The sequence below is a fragment of the Salmo salar genome, chromosome 13 (assembly GCF_965601325.2).
Source record: "Salmo salar chromosome 13, fSalSal1, whole genome shotgun sequence".
NCBI lineage: Eukaryota > Metazoa > Chordata > Actinopteri > Salmoniformes > Salmonidae > Salmo > Salmo salar.
In genome coordinates this window covers 79253468-79279037 of record NC_138303.1, presented here as the reverse complement: position 1 = coordinate 79279037, position 25570 = coordinate 79253468, and the positions used below count along the sequence as shown (strand labels likewise).

General features: G+C 42.3%; 1 protein-coding gene across 11 annotated transcripts in view; it reads right to left on the bottom strand.

The window, feature by feature from the left end:
* Positions 1-25570, bottom strand: part of LOC106567988 (protein FAM222B-like) — an 83243-nt gene that overhangs the window by 6785 nt on the left and 50888 nt on the right. For all 11 annotated transcript variants that reach the window (XM_014137944.3, XM_014137947.3, XM_014137941.3 and 8 more), the window contains one exon: positions 5534-5661. In XM_014137944.3, the coding sequence (XP_013993419.1) occupies positions 5534-5615 (82 nt within the window). In that variant the 5' untranslated portion in view covers positions 5616-5661. The remainder of the gene's footprint in view (positions 1-5533; positions 5662-25570) is intronic.

Here is a 25570-nt window from a genome sequence, read left to right as displayed (position 1 = left end):
GCTGAGCACACCCCTGGAGGCTCCAGTGTTGAAGATCAGTGTGGTGGAAGTGTTGTTGCCTACCCTCACCACCTGGGGTCGGCCCGTCAGGAAATCTAGGATCTAGTTGCACAGGGAGCATTTCAGACCCAAGGCCCGAGCTTAGTGACGAGAATGGAGCGCACTATGGTGTTAAAATTTGAGCTGTAATCGATAAACAGCATTTCAGATAGGTATTCCTCTTGCCAGGTGGGATAGGGCGGTGTGCAGTGCAACGGCGAGTGAGCCGTTGAATTGAGACTGTTTGGAGTTACTTTACTGTGGTTAAATGCGGTGGTTCACGCTTAAAGTTTGGCGTGAATTCTGCCATCTATCCACGGTTTCTGGTTTGGGTACGTTCTAATCGTCACAGTAGGAATAACATCCGATAATGCACTTCCTGATGAACCCAGAGACAGTCAGTGTATTCGTCAATGTTATTGCCAGAGGGGCCCAGTCCGTGATCAAAATAGTCCTGTAGCATGGATTCCAAAATCAATCATTTTTGCCCGCAAAAATCACAAAACAATCCTAACGAAATCCTGGAGGGAGTGCCCAATGGAGGAACACATAGAAAAAGTATTTCACAGTCAGTAACACAGACAACTGTTTTTACCAAACAATATTTAAACAGTAGGGGGGCCAAAGGCTGGCTGGCTCAGTCATTTCTCTCTCAAGACAAGAGTGACTTAACGAATCTCTTACTGTTTAAATTATGTGGACATAGGGAATGTAGTTGTGATCTACTTCAGATCTCCGTATCTCTCATGTAGCCCCTTCGGTAAAGTAGCTGCTGTACAGAGTAAAATTGTTCTGCCTGCTCCATTTGTTGTAGTTCTCTCTACAAGCTTCCTTCTCTGTGCTGTGGAGGAATCGGGGGGCCATTTCCACTTTCCAAGCTGCTGAGGTTAACAATCGCTCTCCCAACAGCATCAGACTCAGTTTGAGAACAAGCTGTTACTGTGTACTTGACCCACTCCTCTCCTCTGATAGTCCTCAACATTTCACAGGTATCGTGTGTGTGTGTGTGTTCTCATCTATTTAACATTGCTCTTCAGTCTCTCTCCCCAATGATAAATAAAGCTTCTGCCCTGAGCCCTATACTACGAATGTAGTTAGAGGAGTTAGCGAGGTAACTTTGGTCAACTCGGAGTTCAAACAGTACCACAGAAGTGGCTCACCTTTCAGCCAGCTAAATTTCTATGGCAACGAGTCCTTCAGATATAACCTGCTCCGGGCAGGCTAACTCAGGGCTTATTACATTTAACCGGAATTAAATGTCTGAGCTGCGAGTTGAAGACTAATGAAGTCAGATTTCCTCCCTCTCACAAAGATTGAGTCAACATAAACTTCATTTGCGGAAGACAACTGATTAAATATTGTATTAATCAAATGTGTTTTTGTGTGTTAAAAAATAGTAATGGTCAAATGCCTATCACGTTACACATTTAGAAATGACAAATGCATTTGAAACTTCACGCACAGTAAAACTTGTATGACTTATTACAATTATTTTATCGATAGGAATGGGAAAAAAGGTACTCGTTCATTGATAAACCAAATCAAACTTTTACTTTCAGCCCCTACTGCTTTGATGTAAATTACAGAACACAGCAGCGCAGCAAGCGACAGACATTATTACAGAGTGGACCTTTTTAAAACCAAACTTGTTCCACTGTACTCTGTCACATGCCTGCCAGAGGAGAGGAGGAGGAACAGAACAACATGGCGGACGTTGGCACTTAGTGAGACTCCCCCTCACTTGGCACTGTGCTCCTGGGGGTAGGCGGATTACAGTGATTCTGAAATTACAGTCTTGATGAGCCATAGATGGAGAGAGACAGTGTTTTATAACACACAAAACTGCTACAGGAACTATCTAGAGGGAGATAGAGATCTCTGTGCCTCAGGGAGAGGGGGAAAAGGGGGGAGATCTAAATCAAGCTGGTCTGTTGGGGTATGCCCTGGGTTGGGTCTGATCAATAATGCACAGAGAACGTAATCTAAAAGCTTTCCCACACTGATCGTTGGATTCAGTCTTTTAAGATAATTAGATGTCACACTGTGCGATGTTACCAAATACAATTTTTTGATATCAACCTAGACAGATTGTATGACTTGCTTGTTCTGTAGAAACATTGTGCGATTGGCTTGCGAGGCTATGTAAGCCGACGTAGGCTACGTCAACTGCAGCGGTGTATTAGATCTGCGCATGTACCAGCACCAGCCAGTATGCATCTTACAAATAGTTTTCATATACAAACTTTATATGTCCGAACTCAGATTTAAATAGGCTTCCCAAAAATAACATGGTCGCTATGGTAAAACGTTTATTTTGATTGGCGATTGTCCATTTATCAAAATCCCATCAGGTGGCCTGATTTCAGATATGTTATGTAAACAAGATTATTAGGGAAATCATTCGTCTTGCAAAGCATGTAAACGTTTAAATCATACTATTATATTAAATCGGACTATTCAAAATCGTATTGTTGTGCGCATACTCAGTGTAGGTCAAGTTCCTATTGGTCAGTCACCAGGATCGGCTCGTAACACCAGCCACACTGCACGATTAAGGCTCCATGTTTTTGCCAGAACTTTGTCGGAGCCTACGGCCGCACGTAGTGCTACATAAAAATCAACAGACCTCGACCCTGTCACAATGAGCGTGCCAAGACATTCCACAATCGTTTACGGCCTAAGATTTTGCACACAACGTGAACATTATGTCTGGACTGCAAAAACGTGGCATAAGATGGCCAACATCGTACAGTCGGAGAGCTTGGATAGGAGATTTGAGAAGATTTCTACAGGACTTGGCACCAGTTCTGAGGGACCAAAAAGACAGGAGAAAACATGAATGGGTGTCCATTGTTCAAAACAACATGCATCTCCTGTTACTCCTGTTTGGTTGTACATTTTGGGCAATGTAACCATCATGTGATCGTAAACCATAGGAATCTCAAATGAATTCAATAACAGCAAATACCGAAAATATTTAGGACTATCGACTGAAGTGTGCGTGCGTGTGTGTGAGAGAGATATGTCACCTGGGGTTGGGAGAGAGGGGGTGGGGGTGAGGTGGTATCACACGTTGAGATAGGTGAGACTGTGCGAGAAGGGTGTGTTGCTCACAGATGGGAAGAAGATGTTCACAGCTTTCTGTAAGTATACTTTTTATTTCTCAACTCAATTTTGAGCTCAATAGCAACTATTTTACAAACAAGATATTTGATATGGCTTTGACATACGGAAAGTGCGAATGTTGGCCATTGGATAGGCCTCATTGGGTGCTAGGCTACAACTGCAAAATGTATTTTTTTACATTACACGTGCTGTTAAGATTAATACATGGCCACTAGCAGGGGGTATTATCTTTAGAGTTAGTGATATAGCTAATGTGCTTTGAGTTTCCCCCAAAATTAGCCCATGATATTAGAGCACAAAGATTTTAGATTGTAGTGGACAAAGACGAAAAGAACATTGGCGGGGCCAAATGCAGGGCAACACGCTATTCAGGTAGGATGAAATTTTGGAACTTTAATTTTTCCGTATTAATAATAATTTGTTTTATTATTATTATTATTGTATTCATTATTATTGTAGGCCTGTTTATTCATCTAAACCAGTTCTTTAAAATATGGAAAATGTGTTTTGTTTCATTCTGTTCAGACATTTGTTTGCTAAATTAAGTTTAATCTGCCTCTAATTGTGTCCCCGTATTTACACTGAATAAAAACAACACACAACATGCAACAATTTCAAAAGGTTTTACTGAGTTACAGTTCATATAAGGAAATCTGTGGATTTGAATAAATTCAGTAGGTGCTAGTCTATGGATTTCACCTCATGCAGCACAACACCTCCTTCGCATAGAGTTGATCAGGCTGTTGATTGTGGCTTGTGAAATGTTGTCCCACTCCTCTTCAATGGCTGTGCGAAGTTGCTGGATATTAGCAGGAACCGGAACACGCTGTCGTACACGTCGATCCAGAGCATCCCAAACATGCTCAATGGGTGACATGTCTGGTGAGTATGCAGGCCATGGAAGAACTGGGACACAACTTACAGAAATTGTTCACAACATTGACATCAGCAAACCTGCTCGCCCACACAATGCCAAACATGCTATCTGCCATTTGCCCGGCACAGTTAAAACCGGGATTCATCTGTGAAGAGCACACTTGTCCAGCATGCCAGTGGCCATCGAAGTGGAGCATTTGCCCACTGAAGTCGGTTACGACGCCAAACTGCAGTCAGGTCAAGATCCTGGTGAGACCGTTTCTGACATCTTGTACAGAAATGATTCGGTTGTGCAAACCCACAGCTTCATCAGCTGTCTGGGTGGCTGGTCTCAGACGATCCTACAGGTGAAGAAGCCGGATGTGGAGGTCCTGGGCTGGCGTGGTTGGACGTACTGCCAAATTCTCTAAAACGACGTCAGACTCGGCTTATGGTAGAGAAATGAATATTAAATGATCTGGCAACAGCTCTGGTGGACATTTCTACAGTCAGCATGCTAATTGCACGCTCCCTCAAAACTTGAGACATCTGTGGCATTGTGTTGTGTGACAAAACTGCACATTTTACAGTGGCCTTTTATTATCCCGAGCACAAGGTAAACCTGTGTAATGATCATGCTATTTAATCAGCTTCTTGATATGCCACACCTGTCAGGTGGATGGATTATCTTGGCAAAGGAGAAATGCTCACTAACTGGGATGTAAATAAATTGGTGCATTTTAGTGAAATAAGCTTTTTGTGCTTATGGAATATTTCTGAGATCATTTATTTCAGCTCATGAAACATGGATCCAACAGTTGTTGCGTTTATATTTTTTTGTTCAGTATAGCTTATAAGTAGGACTGTTGTAAAATAAATATTAGCCTATTGCTGTCATTTGTTAGGTATGGTAGGCACGAGCCTTTCTTTTGTAATTGCTGCAATATAGCCCATGCAAAACTTTTGTGACAGTTTAAACCAGTTCGCAATTGTTTTGTTTCTTTCTGTTGAGCCATTTTCTTGCACAAAATTAAGTTACAACTGCAATGTTGTGTTTGCCACAACATAATATCCTGCTCGTATTTTCCCTATAAACAATGGTTTGACTTACTTCTGATATTACCCTTATAAAGTTTAGAAACTTTTGTTAAGTTTTGGTGTGGGTATTTGCCTATTATACTGCAGGCTTATGTTATGAAGGCAGTGAGCATCAATGCTTCAACTGACTCAGAGGGAGAAAGTTTTAGGACTACCATAATTACTCCTCTAATCTAACAATGCTCAACTTTATAAAAAAAAAATTGGATCGAAAATGTACGAATTAACCTCCTTCCGTACACCAATATCTGTATTGCGAGGTGGTATAACCCCGCTGCTACCTGTGCACTGCCTTTAAAAGACCTTGGGTCTTGTAAATGAAATGAATGACGTGTGTGTGTGAGAGAGAGAGGGAATGAATGACTTGTAAGTGTGTGTGAGTGTGTGTGTAGGAGAGTAGAGTAGAGACCCTTACATTTCTGAAGTCCAGTGTTCATCTGCGTGTGGGAAAGAAGCTGGAGGGAGAGGTCACCTGGCCCTGGCAGGCAGGCCAGCATTTCACAGAGACACTAATGCAACATGGGACATTCGTTGCTACTCACACTGCAGAGAGAGAGGGGGAGAGGGAGGAAGAGAGAGGACAGGAGAGAGGTCAGAACTCAGACATAACTGCAGGGACACATATGCTACATAGAGATACTATAGTAACAGTATAGAGCAGAGTGCTGGCTAATCGAACTCTCAGTCCTGGGGGGGGGGGGGGGGGGGGTCAGTTCATGCAGGACACAGTTACCTTTCAATTAGAAAGTGTTCCACACCTGGAGCATCAGGTAGAGGTGTCATTTGATGTGAATAACAACTTAAATTAAAACATCAAACAGCCAAGGTAAAACGTGGGGCAGACTCTTCCCCCAGGCCTTGGTAGGTTTAAAATTACTATGTCACAGAGTCAACCCCGCCCCACCCCCTCAAAAGCAAGTGAAATCGCAAAAAAAGCGTCAGCACCCTTCTACAACATTCATTTGGATATATATATATTTTTTTGTTGTTGATCTGGTTGTAAAAAAAGCAAACTTCTCCTTTAATTACAGATATGAACTCCACTCACAAAGAACCCACTCCAGAGAGCAATAGTAGGAACATGGCAGTAAGAAACAAATCAATACTACGGTCTAGGGCTGGGCGGTATATCGTATTTTACTATACACGGCCCGGGTTTTTACTTTACCTTCTATAACGCTATTTGAATGTTTGGGTTGTTAAATGTGATATACCGTGTGTAACCTCCATTTTTATAGTTTACTATGAGTCTTCCCTCTCCGCTCTATCTCCATGCCTCTTTCCACACAGACCTAGTCCCACCGTCACTCAAGGAGCGCATTTGTTGGTTGCTTGACCACGAGCCACGTTCGTTCAGTCTGCATGGTCAATGCAGCACATGCATCATTGATCTTAATATAAATCCACAAGCGCTCTATAATTACAATATTAGTTTGTGTTTCTTACATCTGCAAACAGCTAGTTTGTATTTTCTTAGCAAGTTAAGCTAAATAGTGTTAGCCGCTAATCGCTAGTTAGCTGGCTAGCGATTAGCTAACTACCTAATAAAAGTACTGAGTCAGAGCAAACGGAGCTAGCTAATACAGCTACTACCTAATAAAAGTACTGAGTCAGAGCAAACGGAGCTAGCTAATACAGCCTGATACCAGTACTGGTGGAGGCTTAAATAAGCATGTTGTTTGTGCAACAGTATCTTCTAAATCAAAAGAGGAATAGGCGAAGCATGAATATGTTGGTTATATGAATAAAGATTTAATGTAGCCAAAGATTATAGGGTCCCCTAGGAAACACGGAACATCACTTTGGTTCCTACCCTGTCACAAAACTCGTCCATGGCATTTTCATTCGTTATGTCAAACAACACTGCATTCAAAGTGCCCACTATTATTTATATTCTAACTATAGAATTATAATAAACATTCTATTTCCATGATTCCAAAAGTTCACCCAAGTGTTTTGATCTAAATCGCAATTGCAACATTTGGTTAAAAATAAGGTCTAGTATTTTTGCCCATATGGTGGCAGCGTGGAAATTATCTCAAATGAGTGCAGGAAATACAGAAATTGATGGAAATGCAAGAAATTATTTTAGGTTGAAGTTGAATGGAACAGTATAAAACAATCCGAATGAAGAAAGACCCATTGAAATAATTTAGAATATGCGTTTCCACCCTATGGTCACACACTACTCAAAGCAAATTTAGAACTTATTCATCAAAAACATAAAATACCGTCATAAATTTGAAAAATACCATGATATGCTATTTTGGCCATATCGCCCAGCCCTACTACGGTCCCCAACAAGGCCTCAAGAGGCATCAGCCACAACATGAGTACATTTAGGGGATATCAAACAATGGAGTAGAGAGACCGTTTAAAATTAAATAAATAACAAGGTACTTTAATAATGAGAGGCTGTATGTGTGTGAGAGCTTGCCACCCAGTAACATAATCAGAGGTAACATCAGCAGCAGAGAGAGAACAGCTTTAATTGCAGACTGCTTCACTTAGTTACAGTATTCAAAACACCACAGATGCTTGTACTGAAGAACAGTCAGGGAGCAAATTAAGTCGACAGAGTGTGTTGCCCCGTGCCCTTCTCCTTTGTTGCCGTGTGGCATCAGAACAAACACCGGAGCACAGACTAACACACACTGCGTTGTTATAAGGAAGGAAATTACCCACAAAACAACCTTGGCATGGCCGTCTGCCGCAGGGTGCCGGCTTAAAAGTGCCTGTCCCCTGTAGAAGGGGAGAGAGGGTGAGATGAACTCCCTTTAAAAAAATACAGGAGCTGAAAAAGGTCAGGATGACAGCTCATTTAAATCCTCCCTGGGAGGGGAAACAAAACAAGCCTTAATGAAGCTGGCAGTTACACAGAGAGAAAGACAGAGGTGGAAGGGCGGTTAGGGCTGGGGGAGGCTTGACGGGGGTAGTGGGCGGTAGAGGGAGTGCGCTTTCTTCACACCACCAGACAGATCATGGATTTGCTGCTGTTCTGTTCAATGTGGCAAGGGGTGATGCTGCGTCATCCTCCCTGACACCCCCTCCCCTCCTCCTTCAGTCCTGCACACTCTGCTTCCTGATTTACAGCCTGACCAGTGGCCAACCATATGGCAGCAATCCCTGCCCTTGATTCAACGTGTCACCACGCATTAACTTTAATTGGCCTGATAGGTTGGTTTTTCCCTCCCTGTAAGGATTTGAGGAATAGAAGATTTCAGCACCGGTCTTACAGCTGCAAGGAAGATTTTCCCGCTTTGCGCCGGTAAACCATTTTCCCCCCCTCTTTCCATTCTTTCATCTTAGTGCCAACGTTTCTCTACAAGGATGACAATCTTTTCAAGAACACAAAAGGCATTGGGGTGGAGGTAGTCAACCTCACATCAAATGCAGACATGTGGTTGCAGAGGAATATAGATAGACGAGGATGGGAGGGTTCAGTCAAAACAAGATCCCAATTTATTGGTTTGTTGCATACACACCCAGAGGAATGCATCAACACACACACACACACACACACACACACCAGGGCTTGACATTAACTTTTTTAGCCACTTGTTAAGACAAGTAGGACAGATTTTTTACTCATGTCACTTTTTTACTCAAGTTGCAACAAAAAAAATTATCTTACACCATGGGCCAAAACCATGACTTTACATTTTGCTGTATGATGCAAGGAACCACTTCACAAAATTAAATGCATGTTAATCACTGGTATTGACAATGGAAGGCTGCTGTTCTCTGATCCCATATTTTATATCTGCTACAGTTGTGGCTTTGAGCAAGGCACTTAACAAAACGAAGAAGCGGATCGTGGACTTCAGGAGACAGCAGAGGGAGCACGCCCCCTTCCACATCGACGGGGCCGCAGTGGAGAATGTGAAAAGCTTCAAGTTCCTTGGCGTACACATCATTGAAAATCTGAAATGGTCCACCCACACAGCCAGTGTGGTGAAGGTGGCTCAACTGCACCTCTTCAATCTCAGTAGGCTGAAGAAATTTGGCTTGGCCTTTAAGACACTCAAACTTTTACAGATGCACCATTGAAAGAATCCTGTTGGGCAGACCACACCACCCTCTGGAGAGCCCAACGCATCACCAGGGGCACACTGCCCTCCAGGACATCTATAGGACCAGGTGTCACAGGAAGGCCAAGAAAATCAAGGACCTCAGCCACCTGAGCCACGGCCTGTTCACCCCGCTATCATCCAGAAGGCGAGGTAAGTTCAGGGGCATCAAAGCTGGGACCGAGAGACTGAAGAACAGCTTCTATTTCAAGGCCATCAGACTGTTAAATAGTTAATACTGGCCGTCCTCCACCCAGTACCCTGCCCTGAACTTTTGTCACTGTTACTAGCCGGCTACCACCGGGTTACTCAACCCTGCACCTTAGCGCTATATATTTTTTTGCAACTGCACTTGAAGAAACGTTCAAAGTTCTTGAAATTTTCCAGATTGACTGACCTTCATGTCTTAAAGTAATGATGGACTGTTGTTTCTCTTTGCTTATTTGAGCTGTTCTTGCCAAAATACGGACTTGGTCTTTTCCCCAAATAGGGCTATCTTTTGTATACCACCCCTACCTTGTCACAACACAATTGACTGGCTGAAACACATTAAGAAGGAAAGAAATTCCACAAATTAACCTGTAACAAGGCACACCTGTTAATTAACTTTTAACAAGGCACACCTGTTAATTGAAATGCATTCCAGGTGACTACCTCATGAAGCTGGTTGACAGAATGCCAAGAGTGCAAAGCTGTCATCAAGGAAAAGGGTGGCTACTTTGAAGAATCTGTAGGTGTGTCCAAATGATCTATGTACCCCTATGTGGGGTATATAAACACCCACACAGTACCAGTCAAAAGTTTGGACACAACTACTCAATCAAGGGTTTTTCTATATTTTTACTATTTTCTACATTGTAGAATAATAGTGAAGTCATCAAAACGATGAAATAATACATATGAAATCATGTAGTAACCAAAAATGTATTAAACAAATGATATTTTAGATTCTTCAAAGTAGCCACCCTTTGCCTTGATGACAGCTTTGCACACTCTTGGCATTCTCTCAACCAGCTTCATGAAGTAGTCACCTGGAATGCATTTCAATTAATAGTTGTGCCTTGTTACAGGTTAATTTGTGGAATTTCTTTCCTCAATGCATTTGTGCCAATCAGTTACCTTTTTGAGCCAACGCCTACCTTGTTCTGACAAGGTAGGGGTGGAAAACAGAAGTCCATATTATGGCAAGAACAGCTCAAATAAGCAAAGAGAAACGACAGTCCATCATTACTTTAAGACATGAAGGTTAGTCAATCCTGAAAATTTCAAGAACTTTGAAAGTTTCTTCAAGTGAAGTCACAAAAACCATCAAGCACTATGATGAAACTGGCTCTCATGAGGAGAAGGACCACATCAGGAAAGGAAGACCCAGAGGAAGATCCTCTGCTGCAGAGGATAAGTTTGTTAGAGTTAACTGCACCTCAGATTGCGGCCCAAATAAATGCTTCAGAGTTCAAGTAACAGACAACTGTTCAGAGGAGACTGCATGAATTAGGCCTTCATAGTGAATTGCTGCAAAGAAACCAATACTAAAAGGACACTAATAGTAAGAAGAGACTTGCTTAGGCCAAGAAACACAAGCAATGGAGATTAGACTGGTGAAAATCTGTCCTTTGGTCTGATGAGTCAAAATGAGATTTGTGTTCTAACCGCCGTGTCTTTGTGAGACGCAGTGTAGGTGAACAGATGATCTACACATGTGTGGTTCCCACCGTGAAGCATGGAGGTGGTGTGATGGGTGCTTTGCTGGTGACACTGTCAGTGCTGTTTAGAATTCAAGGCACACTTAACCAGCATGGCTACCACAGTATTCTGCAGCGAAAAACCATCCCACCTGGTTTGCGTTTAATGAGACTATTATTTGTTTTTCAACCCGACAATAACCCAACACACCTCCAGGCTGTGTAAGGTCTAATTGACCAAGGAGAGTGATGGAGTGCTGCATCAGATGACGTGGCCTCCACAATCACACGATCAACCCATTTAAGATGGTTTGGGATGAGTTGGACCGCGAGTGAAGGAAAAGCAGCCAACAAGTGCTCAGCATATGTGAAGCTGGTTGAAAGAATGAAAGAATGCCAATACTGTGCAAAGCTATCATCAAGGCAAAGGGTGGCTACTTTGAAGAATCTAAAATATGCGTTATTTCTTAGTTTGATGTCGTCCATATTATTCTACAATGTAGAAAATAGTGAAAATAAAGAAAAACCCTTCAATGAGTAGGTGTGTCCAAACTTTTGACTGGTACTGTATGTGAGAACACTTAGTCAGATTGAGAGAGAGCAGCTGGAGTAGCAGTGTTCTCTGGGGTGATCCATGTCTCCATCATCGCCAAAAAGTCAAGGGACTGAAGGGTAGCATAGGCTGAAATGAACTCGTTCTTGACCGCAGATCGGCATTTCCAAACGCTGCCGGAGACCAGGAATTCTTAAGGCTAAAATATTTTCAGTGGAGCTCCTTGTCATTTAGGCTATTCTAAGAATATCTTTGAGAGGGGGGAACGTTGTCAGAAGTACTGAATAGGAGAATACCAGCATTCCAATGGTGTCAGAATTACACCCAATTCTGAGCACTTGAGACAGTTTTACAACCGGAGTATGCAGCATTGGTTTCATCAACTGTGCACCCGTATCAACTGCATGTTAGCCATTTGCGGTTATACACGAGTGCTGGTGGAACGGTTTTTAGTACATTGGAATGACAATTGCATTAATACATGCAACTAGCTAAATAGTTAACTAGTGAGGTAGCCAATTTAAAGCATATTGTGTCGTTTTGCTGGTTATCTATTTAGACGTATACCGGGGTATTTGGATATAGCCATGGGATGGTTTTACTGACAAGGTACAAATCTGTCGTTCTGCCCCTGAACAAGGCAGTTAATCCACTGTTCCTAGGCCGTCATTGAAAATAAGAATTTGTTCTTAACCTTTAGTTAAATAAAGGTTAAAAAAAATGTAGCTAAGTGGTTAGGGTCACTTGGTAACAGCAGAGAATCCCCTCTGGATCAAGAGTCTTGCTGTCTAATATTTGTTTTCTGCATGCAGCAAACTGAGTATAATTTTTTGTTACTTGAATAACTTTAAGAGTCTGTCCTGCAAATACTTTAGGTCAGAGACTCAAAATGTTCGCAATGTGCTCATTAGCATTTAGTTAGCATTCTCTATTGGATTTTACATGCATCTTTTCATTTTGCTAACCTTCGAATTACAGAGGATCAGTGAGGTTTGAAAAGGGTGCCCCTTGTGTTCAGTGCCGGTATTACCGAATATCCCGATATGGCTCAAGGTCGTTATGAAGGTATGGCAATCTGGATAACGCCCAAGTGCACTGGCACACGCAGGTAATGCATAACACCATGCCCTTTTCAGGATTTTCATGACTAACAATTAGCTATAACTGGGCAAATAACTCACTAACAAGCAATGAATATCAACCACGTGTACAGTAGGCTGACTTTGATCAAGAAAATGCAGGCCTCCAATAATTCTACTCCGAAGCGCTCTGCAGAGATTGGTAGGACAGCGCACAACACATGGCAACTGGAGGACACTTTGAACCCATTTTGATTGGAGTAGCCTAGTTGTTTGACATTGTGATTTTTGCGGGAATTTATTTTACTTGTCCATTCAGACAACTTAAATCTATAGTCTGCTTGGCCAATAGTATTTTTTTTGGGGGGGGGGGACGACGACACTTCCTTTGCACACAAACACCTCCCCCACAGCGCCCCTGAATGTCAGAAAACTGGGGAGCGCAGCAGCAAAGGTCAGCCTATGGTAATGCTCCAGCTGACACTCTGCTCTATAGTGGTAGAGAGACTACAGCAGGAGCTGGAACCAGACAGACAGGCAGACAGAAAGACAGACAGGGCAATGGTCTCCTACCCAGTGACTAGGCCACATCAACTTGAAATACATATATCAGACAGAAAAAAAACACAGGGTCTTTCAACAACACAAACACTCAGAAAGTGCAGTAAGACCATTGTTGATAGTCAGGCTCTCTTTAGCACAGCTTTGAGATATCAGATGCTGCAGCTTCATAAGATCAGTGCTCCTCCTCACCACACCCCTGTTCCCTATGTGTGTGCGTGGCCTCAGGAATCCGTTGGAGTAGCAAATTGCCCACATGGTATAACCCAGGTGGGTTAGATTGGTATGATATGGACTTTACTCTGCAGTGACCCAGGCAGGCACCTGTATCCAGCTGGATTACAAGCCTTACTAGCTGCAATTGACTGGACACTCAACATCCCTACATAGCTAACCTTGCAGAACACATTGCAAACCATATTGAATACCATTTTATGCACAGTGTACACAATCAGCCTGCAAAAGTGACTTTATTGTGGGAATTACAATGCCGTTAGCTAGCGTACTAACCTTGTTTCCTGTTAGCTAGCTTACTGGCTAAGACAGTACTATCCGATGCCCATTTCAAAACTACTGTAATGTTTAACACAGCTAAACTTTGCTCGATGAATGAACACAAAATGTGGAAGTGGGTTTTTGACTGGACTATACAAGCTTATTCGATGCTAGCTACCTGATTTATCAATGTGGACATTATGCATTTAGATCTGATGCCCTGGACAATGTGAAAATCACTGTGATTATAGCCTACAGCTGAATGAGCTGGAAAACGTATGCAAGTGGATGTTTGACCGGACTATACAGCTTGTTAATAATGATTGTTAGCATTTTATTTTTCCCCTCTCAAATTGGTAGTTTTAGCTTTTAGTTTATTCACTTCTTGATCAGGATCTAGATCAAAAAGCCATGAATAAAGCAGGTGCACTCTACCATTCCTATGTCGTTTTCATCTCTCTAATCTTGTGCTAGGAACTCAAAAAACGTCTAATATGTTCTAAAAGCATTTTCATAACATCACGTTCAACAACATCGACATGCGTTAGAGACCCATGACATGACGCAGCAAGTGACTCTTCAGTCTCCACCACAACTCATACATCTATAATAGTTGTCTATTTGAGTGAGCCTCTTTTTATAAGAGTTTAGTGATGAGACAATGCTGTACTTGAAAACTGATGCATGCAAGGTCACACGCAGAACTTCAAGGCATTTAGAGACGCCATGACATGTCATGTCAAATTGCTCCCATAATTTGACGCGACACAAGCCTATATCTTTCCTCCATTTCTCAGGGGCGTTAGAAAGACAGGCAGAACAACTCACCCATCTAAAAAAGTGTGAGAGGGCCATTTAGAAAATTACACCAGCCAGCTATAATTGCATTAGTCAATATCTCCCCACGTCAGGGCAATCTGCATTGGTTAAACATTCAGGAGGAAGTGTTATGAAATGGATCATAGGGATAATTGCAGAGAAAAACAACCCAATGCTGTCGGGGCAGGAAGAGACCGGGGTTCAGCTGTAGTGTAGCCTATGTAAGGGGAAAACTAGTGCATGTAAGTGTGTGAAAACTAAGAGTGCAGCATCAAAATAAGCACCATTAGAAAAGATGGGTTCCGAAAAATGCCTCCTTGCTATAAAAAGGTGAGAAAACCCTGTTTGGTTGGTTGTGAGTATTAACCACTAGTCCTTAGCAGTCTTTCCCATATGTAGGTGAAAGCAATTAAGAGAGCTAAGCCTCTGTGTTGTGATAATGTTTGTGATAATGACTGAGGGAGAAGGAGAGGAGAAAGCAGAACAGGCTGTGTGCTGCTGTTATTTAATTGCATGTTTACCCTGAGGTCATAAGGTCAGTAATAGAGCCAAGGAAAAATCTTGTTGGGAGAAATTAATTGTATCCTAGAGTGTGTGTGAGTGTGTGCATACTCCCAGGGACATAGAATTAAATTACTTTTCTTTTGCGAGCGAGGAGAGCTGAATGCCGGGGTAAAATAAAGAGAAAGGGGAACAGAAAGAAAATAGCTTTTTATCCTTGAATTCCAAACCGGAGCATTCTAAATGAAAAAAGCCCTCGCCTGCTCTTGTGCGTACTGTTCACATCAGTGTGGCCTTCATTAGCCCATCTGGGCTGTACAAACAGCAGAGGAGGAACAGGATTTGCTGAAACAGTGCTGTTGCTAGCCCGGGGCCCACAGGCATGTAAGCTGTCACTGTTCTGTTCCACTGTGTGTGTGTGTGTATACACATGGCGTGTATATGTGGTATATGGGTGTGTATACATGGAGTGTGAGTGTAGGTATGTGTGTGTATACATGTCGTGTGTGTGTGTGTGTGCGGTATATATGTGTGTGTGTGCGCGTGTTCGACATTCTCACACACAAGAGAGCCTGATGACTGTAGCAGATCCTTAGGTGTGTAGTCCAAGGCTGGGCTGGCTGACATTTTTATTTTTCAACCATAGAGATGCCAGCCCTCAACACGGAATGCTTTTTACAACAAAAGATAATGTGTGTGTAATACTGTGTACAGTGTATGTTAAAAATGAGTGAGGGAGGGGAGAGACAGTGAGAGAATGGAAAAAGGAGAAACGGAGACAGAGTCAGTATGGCACTGTTTCCAAACAGGCAACAGAAAAGTTCAGAAATCAAACAAAGAAATTGCAGCTGTGGTGATGAGGGAGAGAGAAGGGAGTCTAGAGCAACTCAGAGCTGGTTTAGACACTAAGAGCCTCTTCACACTTTGACTTTTCGTAAAAATACCGTCAGCTACACATATTATTCAAATGTAAACCTGCAAACTTGCTACATCTCGACCGCTACCTCCGGAGTTGAAGCACGACACTCGCCCGACAGTTGCCCCCTTTGAAGCAGGGCTGTGTAAACAGAACTGTCTCGTTGAGCCAACACTCCTACAGTATAAATGGTAATAGCAGAGCAATGTTTTTGCAACAGCTAAAATGTATAGACATTTTCCTAATATTTGATACTTGTTTTTTATTGAGTTTTTACCTGAAATTGCAGTAACAGCCTGTTACATTCTGAAATTGTTGCAGCAGCTGCCGTCTGCACTGAGCCACGTAAAACTATGGAAGCCCATCACCACCACCAAAAACATATAGATCATACAAATAGGAAATGTTTTTTCATTTGAAACATTGTGTGGTGAATTCAGAGGTGGCGCCACAGGTCCTAGTGTGGTGGTGGCGGGGGTTTGTTTTCCTGGTGCTCAGGCCATATGGTTAAAAAGAAATCCTATAAAAACTCCTGGCCCTAGGGAGGATGAAAACATTAGAAACGCTTTAAAACAGACAACTGCGAATGGACAATAACACTATATATACACACACAACTATATACATACACACAGTGGCAAGAAAGAGTATGTGATCCCTTTGGAATTACCTGGATTTCTGCATAAATTGGTAATTCAATTTGATCTGATCTTCATCTAGGTCACAACAATAGACACACATAGTGTGCTTAAACTAATAACACACAGATTGTATTTTTGTCAATATTGAATATATCATTTAAACATTCACAGTGTAGGTTGGAAAAAGTATGTGAACCCCTAGGCTAATGACTTCTCCAAAAGCTAATTGGAGTCAGGAGTCTGCTAACCTAGAGTCCAATCAATGAGACAAGATTGGAGATGTTGGTTAGAGCTGCCTTACCCGATTAAACATTTTTTTTTTTTTTGAGTTTGCTATTTACAAGAAGCATTGCCTTATGTCAACCATGCCTCGAACAAAATCCCTAAGATTAAGAATTGTTGACTTGCATAAAGCTGGAAAGGGTCACAAAAGGATCTCTAAATCCTTGATGTTCATCAGTCCACGGTAAGACAAATTGTCTATAAATGGAAAGTTCAGCACTGTTGCTACTCTCCCTAGGAGTGGCCGTCCTGCAAAGATGACTGCAAGAGCACAGCGCAGAATGCTCAATGAGGTTAAGAAGAATCCTAGAGTGTCAGCTAAAGACTTACAGAAATCTCTGGAACACGCTAACATCTCTGTTGACGAGTCTACGATACGTAAAACACTAAACAAGAATGGTGTTCATGGGAGGACACCACGGAAGAAGCCACTGCTGTCCAAAAAAAACCATTGCTGCATGTCTGAAGTTTGCAAAAGTGCACCTGGATGTTCCACAGTGCTACTGGCAAAATATTCTTTGGACAGATGAAACTACAGTTGAGTTGTTTGGAAAAAACACAACACTGGAGAAAAAAAGGCACAGCACACCAACATCAAAACCGCATCCCAACTGTAAAGTATGGTGGAGGGAGCATCATGGTTTGGGGCTGCTTTGCTGCCTCAGGGCCTTGACAGCTTGCTATCATCGACGTAAAAATGAATTCCCAAGTTTATCAAGACATTTTGCAGGAGAATGTTAGGCTATCTGTCCGCCAATTGAAGCTCAATAGAAGTTGGGTGATGCAACAAGACAACGACCCAAAACACAAAAGTAAATCAATAATAGAATGGCTTCAACAGAAGAAAATTTGCCTTCGGGAATGGCCCAGTCCGAGTCCTGACCTCAACCCGATTGAGATGCTGTGGCATGACCTCAAGAGAGCAGTTCACCCCTGACATCCCAAGAATATTGCTGAACTGAAATAGTTATGTAAAGAGGAATGGTAAAACATTCCTCCTGACCGTTGTGCAGGTCTGATCCCCAACTACAGAAAACGTTTCGTTGAGGTTATCGCTGCCAAAGGAGGGTCAACCAGTTATTAAATCCAAGGGTTCACATACTTTTTTCCACCCTGCACTGTGAATGTTTAAACGGTGTGTTCAATAGAGACATGAAAACTTAGAATTGTGTGTGTGTTATTAGTTTAAGCAGAGTGTTTGTCTATTGTTGTGACCTAGATGAAGATCAGATCAAATTTTATTACCAATTAATGCAGAAATCCAGGTATTTCCAGAGGGTTCACATACTTTTTCTTGCCACCACCCACACGCGTTCAAACGTTTGGGGTCACTTACAAATGTCCTTGTTTTTGAAAGAAAAACAACTTTTTTTGTCCATTAAAATATCAAATTCATCAGAAATACAGTGTAGACATTGTTAATGTTGTAAATTACTATTGTAGCTGGAAACAGCTGATTTTTAATGGAATATCTACATAGGCGTACAGATGCCCATTATCAGCAACCATCACTCCTGTGTTTAAATGGCACATTGATCATTTTAAAAGGCTAATTGATCATTAGAAAACCCTTTTGCACTTATGTTAGCACAGCTGAAAACTGTTGTACTGATTAAAGAAGCAATAAAACCGGCCTTCTTTAAACTAGTTGAGTATCTGGAGCATCAGCATTTGTAGGTTCAATTACAGGCTCAAAATGGCCAGAAGCAAAGTACTTTCTTCTGAAACTCGTCAGTCAATTCTTGTTCTGAGAAATGAAGGCTATTCCATGCGAGAAATTGCCAAGAAACTGAAGATCTCGTACAACACTGTGTACTACTCCCTTCACAGAACAGCGCAAACTGTCTCTAACCAGAATAGAAAGAGGAGTGGGAGGCCCCGGTGCACAACTGAGCAAGAGGACAAGTACATTAGAGAGTCTAGTTTGAGAAACAGACGCCTCACAAGTCCTCAACTGGTAGCTTCATTAAATAGTACCCGCAAAACACCAGTCTCAACATCAACAGTGAAGAGGTGACTCTGGAATGCTGAACTTCTAAGCTCGTCACGGTGAATTCATTTATACCCATGTTTCCAGTCGCAATTTGCTTTTACCACATGATTTTCATACAAATTAAGCCTGGTTTGTTGTAATGTTCTAAGGTAGGCCTACTTTACTTTTATATTGGTGAGAGAGTTAAACATTTATTTTTGATAGGCTAACGTTACTTGATAAAGACATGCTGTTATAGTAACTCTGTGCCTTTGTCATGAAGATAAAATGTAATGAGTGTAGCTTACACTAGCCTTCCCTGTAGCTCAGTTGGTAGAGCATGGTGTTTGCAACGCCAGGGTTGTGGGTTCGATTCCCACGGGGGGCCAGTACGGAAAAAATAAAATGTATGAAATGAAATGTATGCATTCACTACTGTAAGTCGCTCTGGATAAGAGCGTCTGCTAAAATGTTACAGACAAGAAAACAAACCCTTTGTCTGCAAAAGATGCTTGTGAATTGTTACATTATTTAAGAGAGCAATATGGTTTGGTTGCATTATGTTTTAGAACATTTTCATTGCTGAATAGTTTGTGCTTACTGGCTAGTGGTTACGGTGATCACTTATCACCCCATTGGCCTCATCCCTAATCCGTTGTGTTCTGTCGGTCATTAACCATCAGTGGCTCTCATTTTAAAAAGTGTTGCTAGGCGAACGAACGACTGTTTATTTAACCTTTATTTAAATAGGGAGTCACATTGAGATAAAACATTTATTTTACAAGAGCCTTGTATACATTACAATAAAAACAGAATAATAAAACAGGATTTCCCAAACTCGGTCCTGGGCCCCCCCTTGGTTTTTGCCCTAGCACTACACAGCTGAATCAAATAATCAAAGCTTGATGATGAGTTGGTTATTTGACTAGCACTGTGCAGTGCTAGGACAAAAAAAAAAAAAAACATGCACCAAGGTGGGGCCCCAGGAACGAAAACCCTGCCTTAAAAGACCTTCGCTTGAAAAATGAGAAAAAAAGCTGCAATTGACTGGTTTGCCCATCGTAGTCAGAATAACTCAAGAAATCTGTCATTCATTTTGACGTTTTTGCAGATCTTAGTCGCACAACTTTACATCTAAGATTCTAGGTGCAGTATTTATGTGAAAACATTTGCATAAAAACTATTTGTCTCTCATTGAATGACAAAACATTTCATTGAAGAATCCCTACTGTTGACCAATCACCGACAAAATGGGCGTAGAAGACCAAAAACATCACATAATATGCACGAATGGTTCCAAACTGTTTCGGATGGGAAGCATGAGGATGCCTTTAGCCTGAATGAGAGCCTCTGGGCCTGCCTAGCCAGTTAGCCAACAAAGTACTGATTGGCTCCTCATCCTCTAGCTGGGGGAGGAAACTGAGGGTGCGTCTGAAATGGGATCCTAGCTCTTATGGCCTGGTCAAACCTACCTACCTACCTACCTACCTACCTACCTACCTACCTACCTACCTACCTACCTACCTACCTACCTACCCACCCACACAGGGAATAGCGTGCCATATTAGACACATGGCTCCTAGGACTGGTAGAGTGAGTGTATGAGTCGGGAGATATTAACTGGAGGCGTCCTGACCTGATCTCATCCTGAGGCCAGTCATTACAACACACACCCACTAATTACCACTCACCCACTTGACTCCTTAATGTGGAAAGTGCGAGACAGGAGTGTGAGGCTACTTATTTACGTATCTATCTTTCCACTCTACCTCCATTCACAGTGCAGACAGAGGGTTGGAGAGGACATGCCTCAGTGAGGGAAAAACCAACTGCTTTCAGAGATGTGATAGTCTAAAAACCAACCACAGAGAGGGAGAGAATCCCCAATGGCTGACATGCATTAAAAACCATATTGAGATCTCTGGGCAGCGCTTCAGAGCTGTAGGTTTTTAAACAAAACAATTTAAAAGTCCTACATTTGATTTAGTCACACTAAATACATCTAGTGCTAAAAGCACCTAGCGCTAGCCTTTATAATTAATCAGCATGGGGATATTTATAAAAACAGCCGTGGCAAGGATCTGTGGTAGCCATTACTCTTCCTGCTTCGCAATTAAGAGTGACACTTGACAGTTAGGTTTGGAGCAGCCCTGGCCTGCATCTGTTCAAACACAGATTGGTACATGGCGGATGACTGATACCTGTGAGGGAGAGCGACTTGCACGCCACATGAGAGGAGAGACCCTACTCTGCAGTATACCCTCAGGGGTAGGCTAACCACACTACAGCCCTGAGATAGGCCTTATCGTCTTCATACAAGAGCAACATTGTCCCTTTTGTCTTTTCTAAATCCCACAGCAATGTAATCTAAGAGTTTTACTCTTTATCAAAAGGAGACAATGCAGCCAGGCAGTCACGTGGAGATGTCTGACACCAACACCAAGCTATGTAGTGTTTGTAAAAAGGCAATTCCACGATAACGGAATTGCGCTGAAAAATAATGTATGCTAAACAAAACCCAATGATTTCAAAGTTTAACAAACCATACAAGTCCATGCACAGGACTACTTATAACAATTTACACTGAACATTTTACAAAAACACATTTCCTGGCAGAATTGTGCAGATGCAAAGTTCAGTAACAGAATTTCTGTAAAATCTCCCTCTGTGTTTCCAAAAACTCTTAAATATCTGGTCCAATTTAAGATTCAACGATGTCTGCAGAAAGAATGGGGTGTCAGCTACGACATGACACATTGACTTTGAAAAATCTATTTTGGTTATTGAACTACAGTAAGTGAAGTGGATTTACACACGATAACTGAATTTCATCATCGGTCCCTGATCTGTACTACAAAGAAATGCATAATTATGGATATGAATGTCTTCATGGTGATGTTTCCCAAATAGGTACACAAAAGTTACAAATATGCAATATGCTTTTTTGTATATTGGGGTATGATTCTACACACTGGTTATTATTTTAATGAGCTCTGCCCCAACAATACAACATTTGGTTGGTCAAATCTGAACCAATCATAGACATGTGTTTGACATCAAAGTACATAACAGTAGAGCTCCGTAGAGTACAGTACAGCACAGAACAGTACAGTAGAGTTCAGTACTAGGGATGTTCACGGTTAACCATTGATCGGTTAGCTGCAGAAAATATATTTAACAGGTCATGCTTATCAGTTTATAGGTTAATCAGCACAATTTACTGGAATTAAATTGGCGCGGGTATATTTTCGTTAGTCATCATGTATCTTATCACATGCGCTAAAGAGAAAACTCTTGACATTTTAGCACATTTATACGTGTTTTTTTTAACAGATACCTTATTTACATAAGTATTCCAAACCCTTTGTTTTGAGACTTGAAATTTAGCTCAGGTAGATCCTGTTTACATTGACCATCCTTGAGATCTTTCTACAACTTGATTGGAGTCCACCTGTGGTAAATTCAATTGATTGGACATGATTTGAAAAGGCGCACACACCTGGTCTATATATGGTCCCACAGTTGACAGTGCATGTCAGAGCAAAAACCAAGCCATGAGGTTGAAGCAATTGTACGTAGAGCTCCAAGACAGGATTGTGTTGAGGCACATATCTGGGGAAAGGTACAAAAAAACAAAACAATTCTGCAACATTGAAGGTCCCCAAGAACACAGTTCCCTTCATCATTCTTAAATGGAAGAAGTTTGGAACCACCAAGACACGATGGTCACTGATAGAGCTTCAAAGTTCCTCTGTGGAGATGGGAGAACCTTCCAGAAGGACTGCCATCTCTGCAGTACTCCACCAATAAGGCCTTTATGGTAGAGTGGCCAGACGGAAGCCACGCCACAGCATTAGGCACATGACAGCCAGCTTGGAGTTTGCCAAAAGGCACCTAAAGACTCTCAGACCATGAGAAACAAGATTCTCTGGTCTGATGAAACCAAGATTGAACTATTTGGCCTGAATGCCAAGCATCACATCTGGAGGAAACCTTGCACCATCCCTATGATGAAGCACGGTGGTGGCAGCATCATGCTGTGGGGATGTTTTACAGCGGCAGGGACCAAGAGACTAGTCAGGATCGAGGGAAATATGAACGGAGCAAAGTACAGAGAGATCCTTAACAAAAACCTGCTCCAGAGTGCTCAGTACATCAGACTGAGGTGAAGGTATACCTTCCAACAGGACAACGGCCCTAAGCACAAAAGCGAAGACAATTCAGGAGTGGCTTCGGGACAAGTCTCTGAATGTCCTTGAGTGGCCCAGCCAGATCCCGGACTTGAACCCGATCCAACATCTCTGGAGAGCTGTGTAGCGATGCTCCCCAACCAACCTGACAGAGCTTGAGAGGATCATTTGACATTCTTAAAATAAAGTGGTGATGCTAACTGACCTAAGATAGGGTATTTTTACTAGGATTAAATGTCCGGAATTGTGAAAAACTGAGTTTAAATGTATTTGGCTAAGGTGTATGTAAACTTCCGACTTCAACTGTGTATGTATGTATGTATGTATGTATGTATGTATGTATGTATGTATGTATGTATGTATGTATGTATGCATATATATATACATACACACACACACACACACACACACATGTATGCATGCATTTGTGTATTCTGAAAGTATTCAGACCCCCAGTCTAGATACATCCATACAGTGCATTCAGAAAGTATTCAGACCTCTGGGCACACATGTATTTGGGGAGTTTCTCCCATTCTTCCCTGCAGACCCTCTCGAGCTCTGTCAGATTGGATGTTGCTGCACAGCCATTTTCAGGTCTCTCCAGAGATGTTCGATCGGGTTTTAGCCCGGGCTCTGGCTGAGCCACTCAAGGACATGTCCCAAAGCCACTCCTGCGTTGTCTTGGCTGTGTGCTTAGGGTCGTTCTCCTATTGGAAGGTGAACCTTCGCCCCAGTCTGAGGTCCTGAGCGCTCTGGAGCAGGTTTTCATCAAGGATATATCTCTGTATCTCTCTGATCTCTCTGTTCTTTGCTCCGTTCATCTTTGCCTTGAGCCTGACTAGTCTCCCAGTCCCTGCTGCTGAAAACACCACAGCATGCTGCCACCACGATGCTTCACCATAGGGATGGTGCCAGGTTTCATCCAGACGTGACACTTGGCATTCAGGCCAAAGAGTTCCATCTTGGTTTCAGCAGACCAGAGAATCTTGTTTCTCATAGTCTTTTAGGTGCCTTTTGGCAAACTCCAAGTGGGCTTTCATGTGCCTTTTTGGATTCCGTCTGGCCACTCTAGCGTAAAGGCCTGATTTGTGGAGTGCTGCAGAGATGGTTGTCCTTCTGGAAGGTTATCCCATCTCCACAGAGGGACACTAGAGCTCTGTCAGAGTAGCCATCGGATTCTTGGTCACCTCCCTTCTCCCCCGATTCCTCAGTTTGGCCGGGCGGCCAGCTCTAGGAAGAGCCTTGGTGGTTCCAAACTTCTTCCATTGAAGAATGGAGGCCACTGTGTTCTTGGGGACCATTGCTGCAGAAATGTTTTGGTACCCTTTTCCAGATCTGTGCCTCGACACAATCCTGTCTCTGAGCTTTACAGACAATTCCTTCGACCTCATGGCTTGATTTTTGCTGACATGCACTGTCAACTGTGGGACCTTATATAGACTTGTGTGCGTTTTCAAATCATATCCAATCAATTGAAATTTACCTCAGGTGGACTCCAATCAAGTTGTAGAAACATGTCAAGGATGCACCTGAGCTCAATTTCGAGTCTAATAGCAAAGGGTCTGAATACTTATGTAAATAAGATACGTTTTTATTTTTTAAGACATTTGCACACATTTCTAAACCTGTTTTCGCTTTGTTATTATGGGGTATTGTGTAGATTACTGAGGATTAGTATTTTTTTTTATCCATTTTAGAATAAGGCTGTAACGTAACAAAATGTGGAAAAAGTTAATGGGTCTGAATACTTTCCCAAGGCACTGTATATATATATTTATATATATATATATATATATATATTTTTTTACTTCAATGGAGACTTGCTCGCACACTACTTGTTTCAGCAGGAGGGTTGGTAAGGGGCGAGAGAGGAGCAAAGGCCGGTGTGTGTGACAGTCTATGTATGGATTGGGGGAGAGAAAGTAGCCAAACCGACTCACGCTAGTTAGACAAACTTGTTGCTGCCATAGTTATCTATCACAGGCCTCCTGAGTGGCGCAGTGGTCTAAGGCAGTGCTAGCTAGGGTTTCCCTGGCAGGGATGTCCTTGTCCCATCACGCACTAGCGACTCCTGTGGCGGGCCCGACGCAGTGCACGCTGACACAGTTGCCAGGTGGACAGTGTTTCCTCCGACACATTGGTGCGGCTGGCTTCTGGGTTAACATTTTTACATTTTAGTCATTTAGCAGACGCTCTTATCCAGAGCGACTTACAGTAGTGAATGCATACATTTCATACTTTTTTTTTTTTTTTCTGTGCTGGCCCCCTGTGGGATAAGTGGGCATTGTGTCAAGAAGCAGTGCAGTGCGGTTGGGTTGTGTTTAGGATGACGCTCGGCTCTCGACCTTCGCCTCTCCCGAGCCCGTATGGGAGTTGCAGCGATGAGACAGGACTAACTACCAAATTGGATACCACGAAATTGGGGAGAAAAAAAGGGGTAATACATTTAAAAAAATAAATAAATGTATTACACTATTTTGTCTACCTGGTAGTGCCTCTCTTGACTGAATCAAATTGTTGTAAAGAAGCTAGCTAACAAGGCTAATTGAGGCTATTTTGCTGCGCTGTACATCCAATGTCTACAACAACTCCATTCATATGAAACAAGAGCCTACCTGTTGCGAAATGTCTTTCCGTAGGAAAGCGGGGGGAATTTCATGAATATTCATGAGTCTCGACATAGCCCCCGTC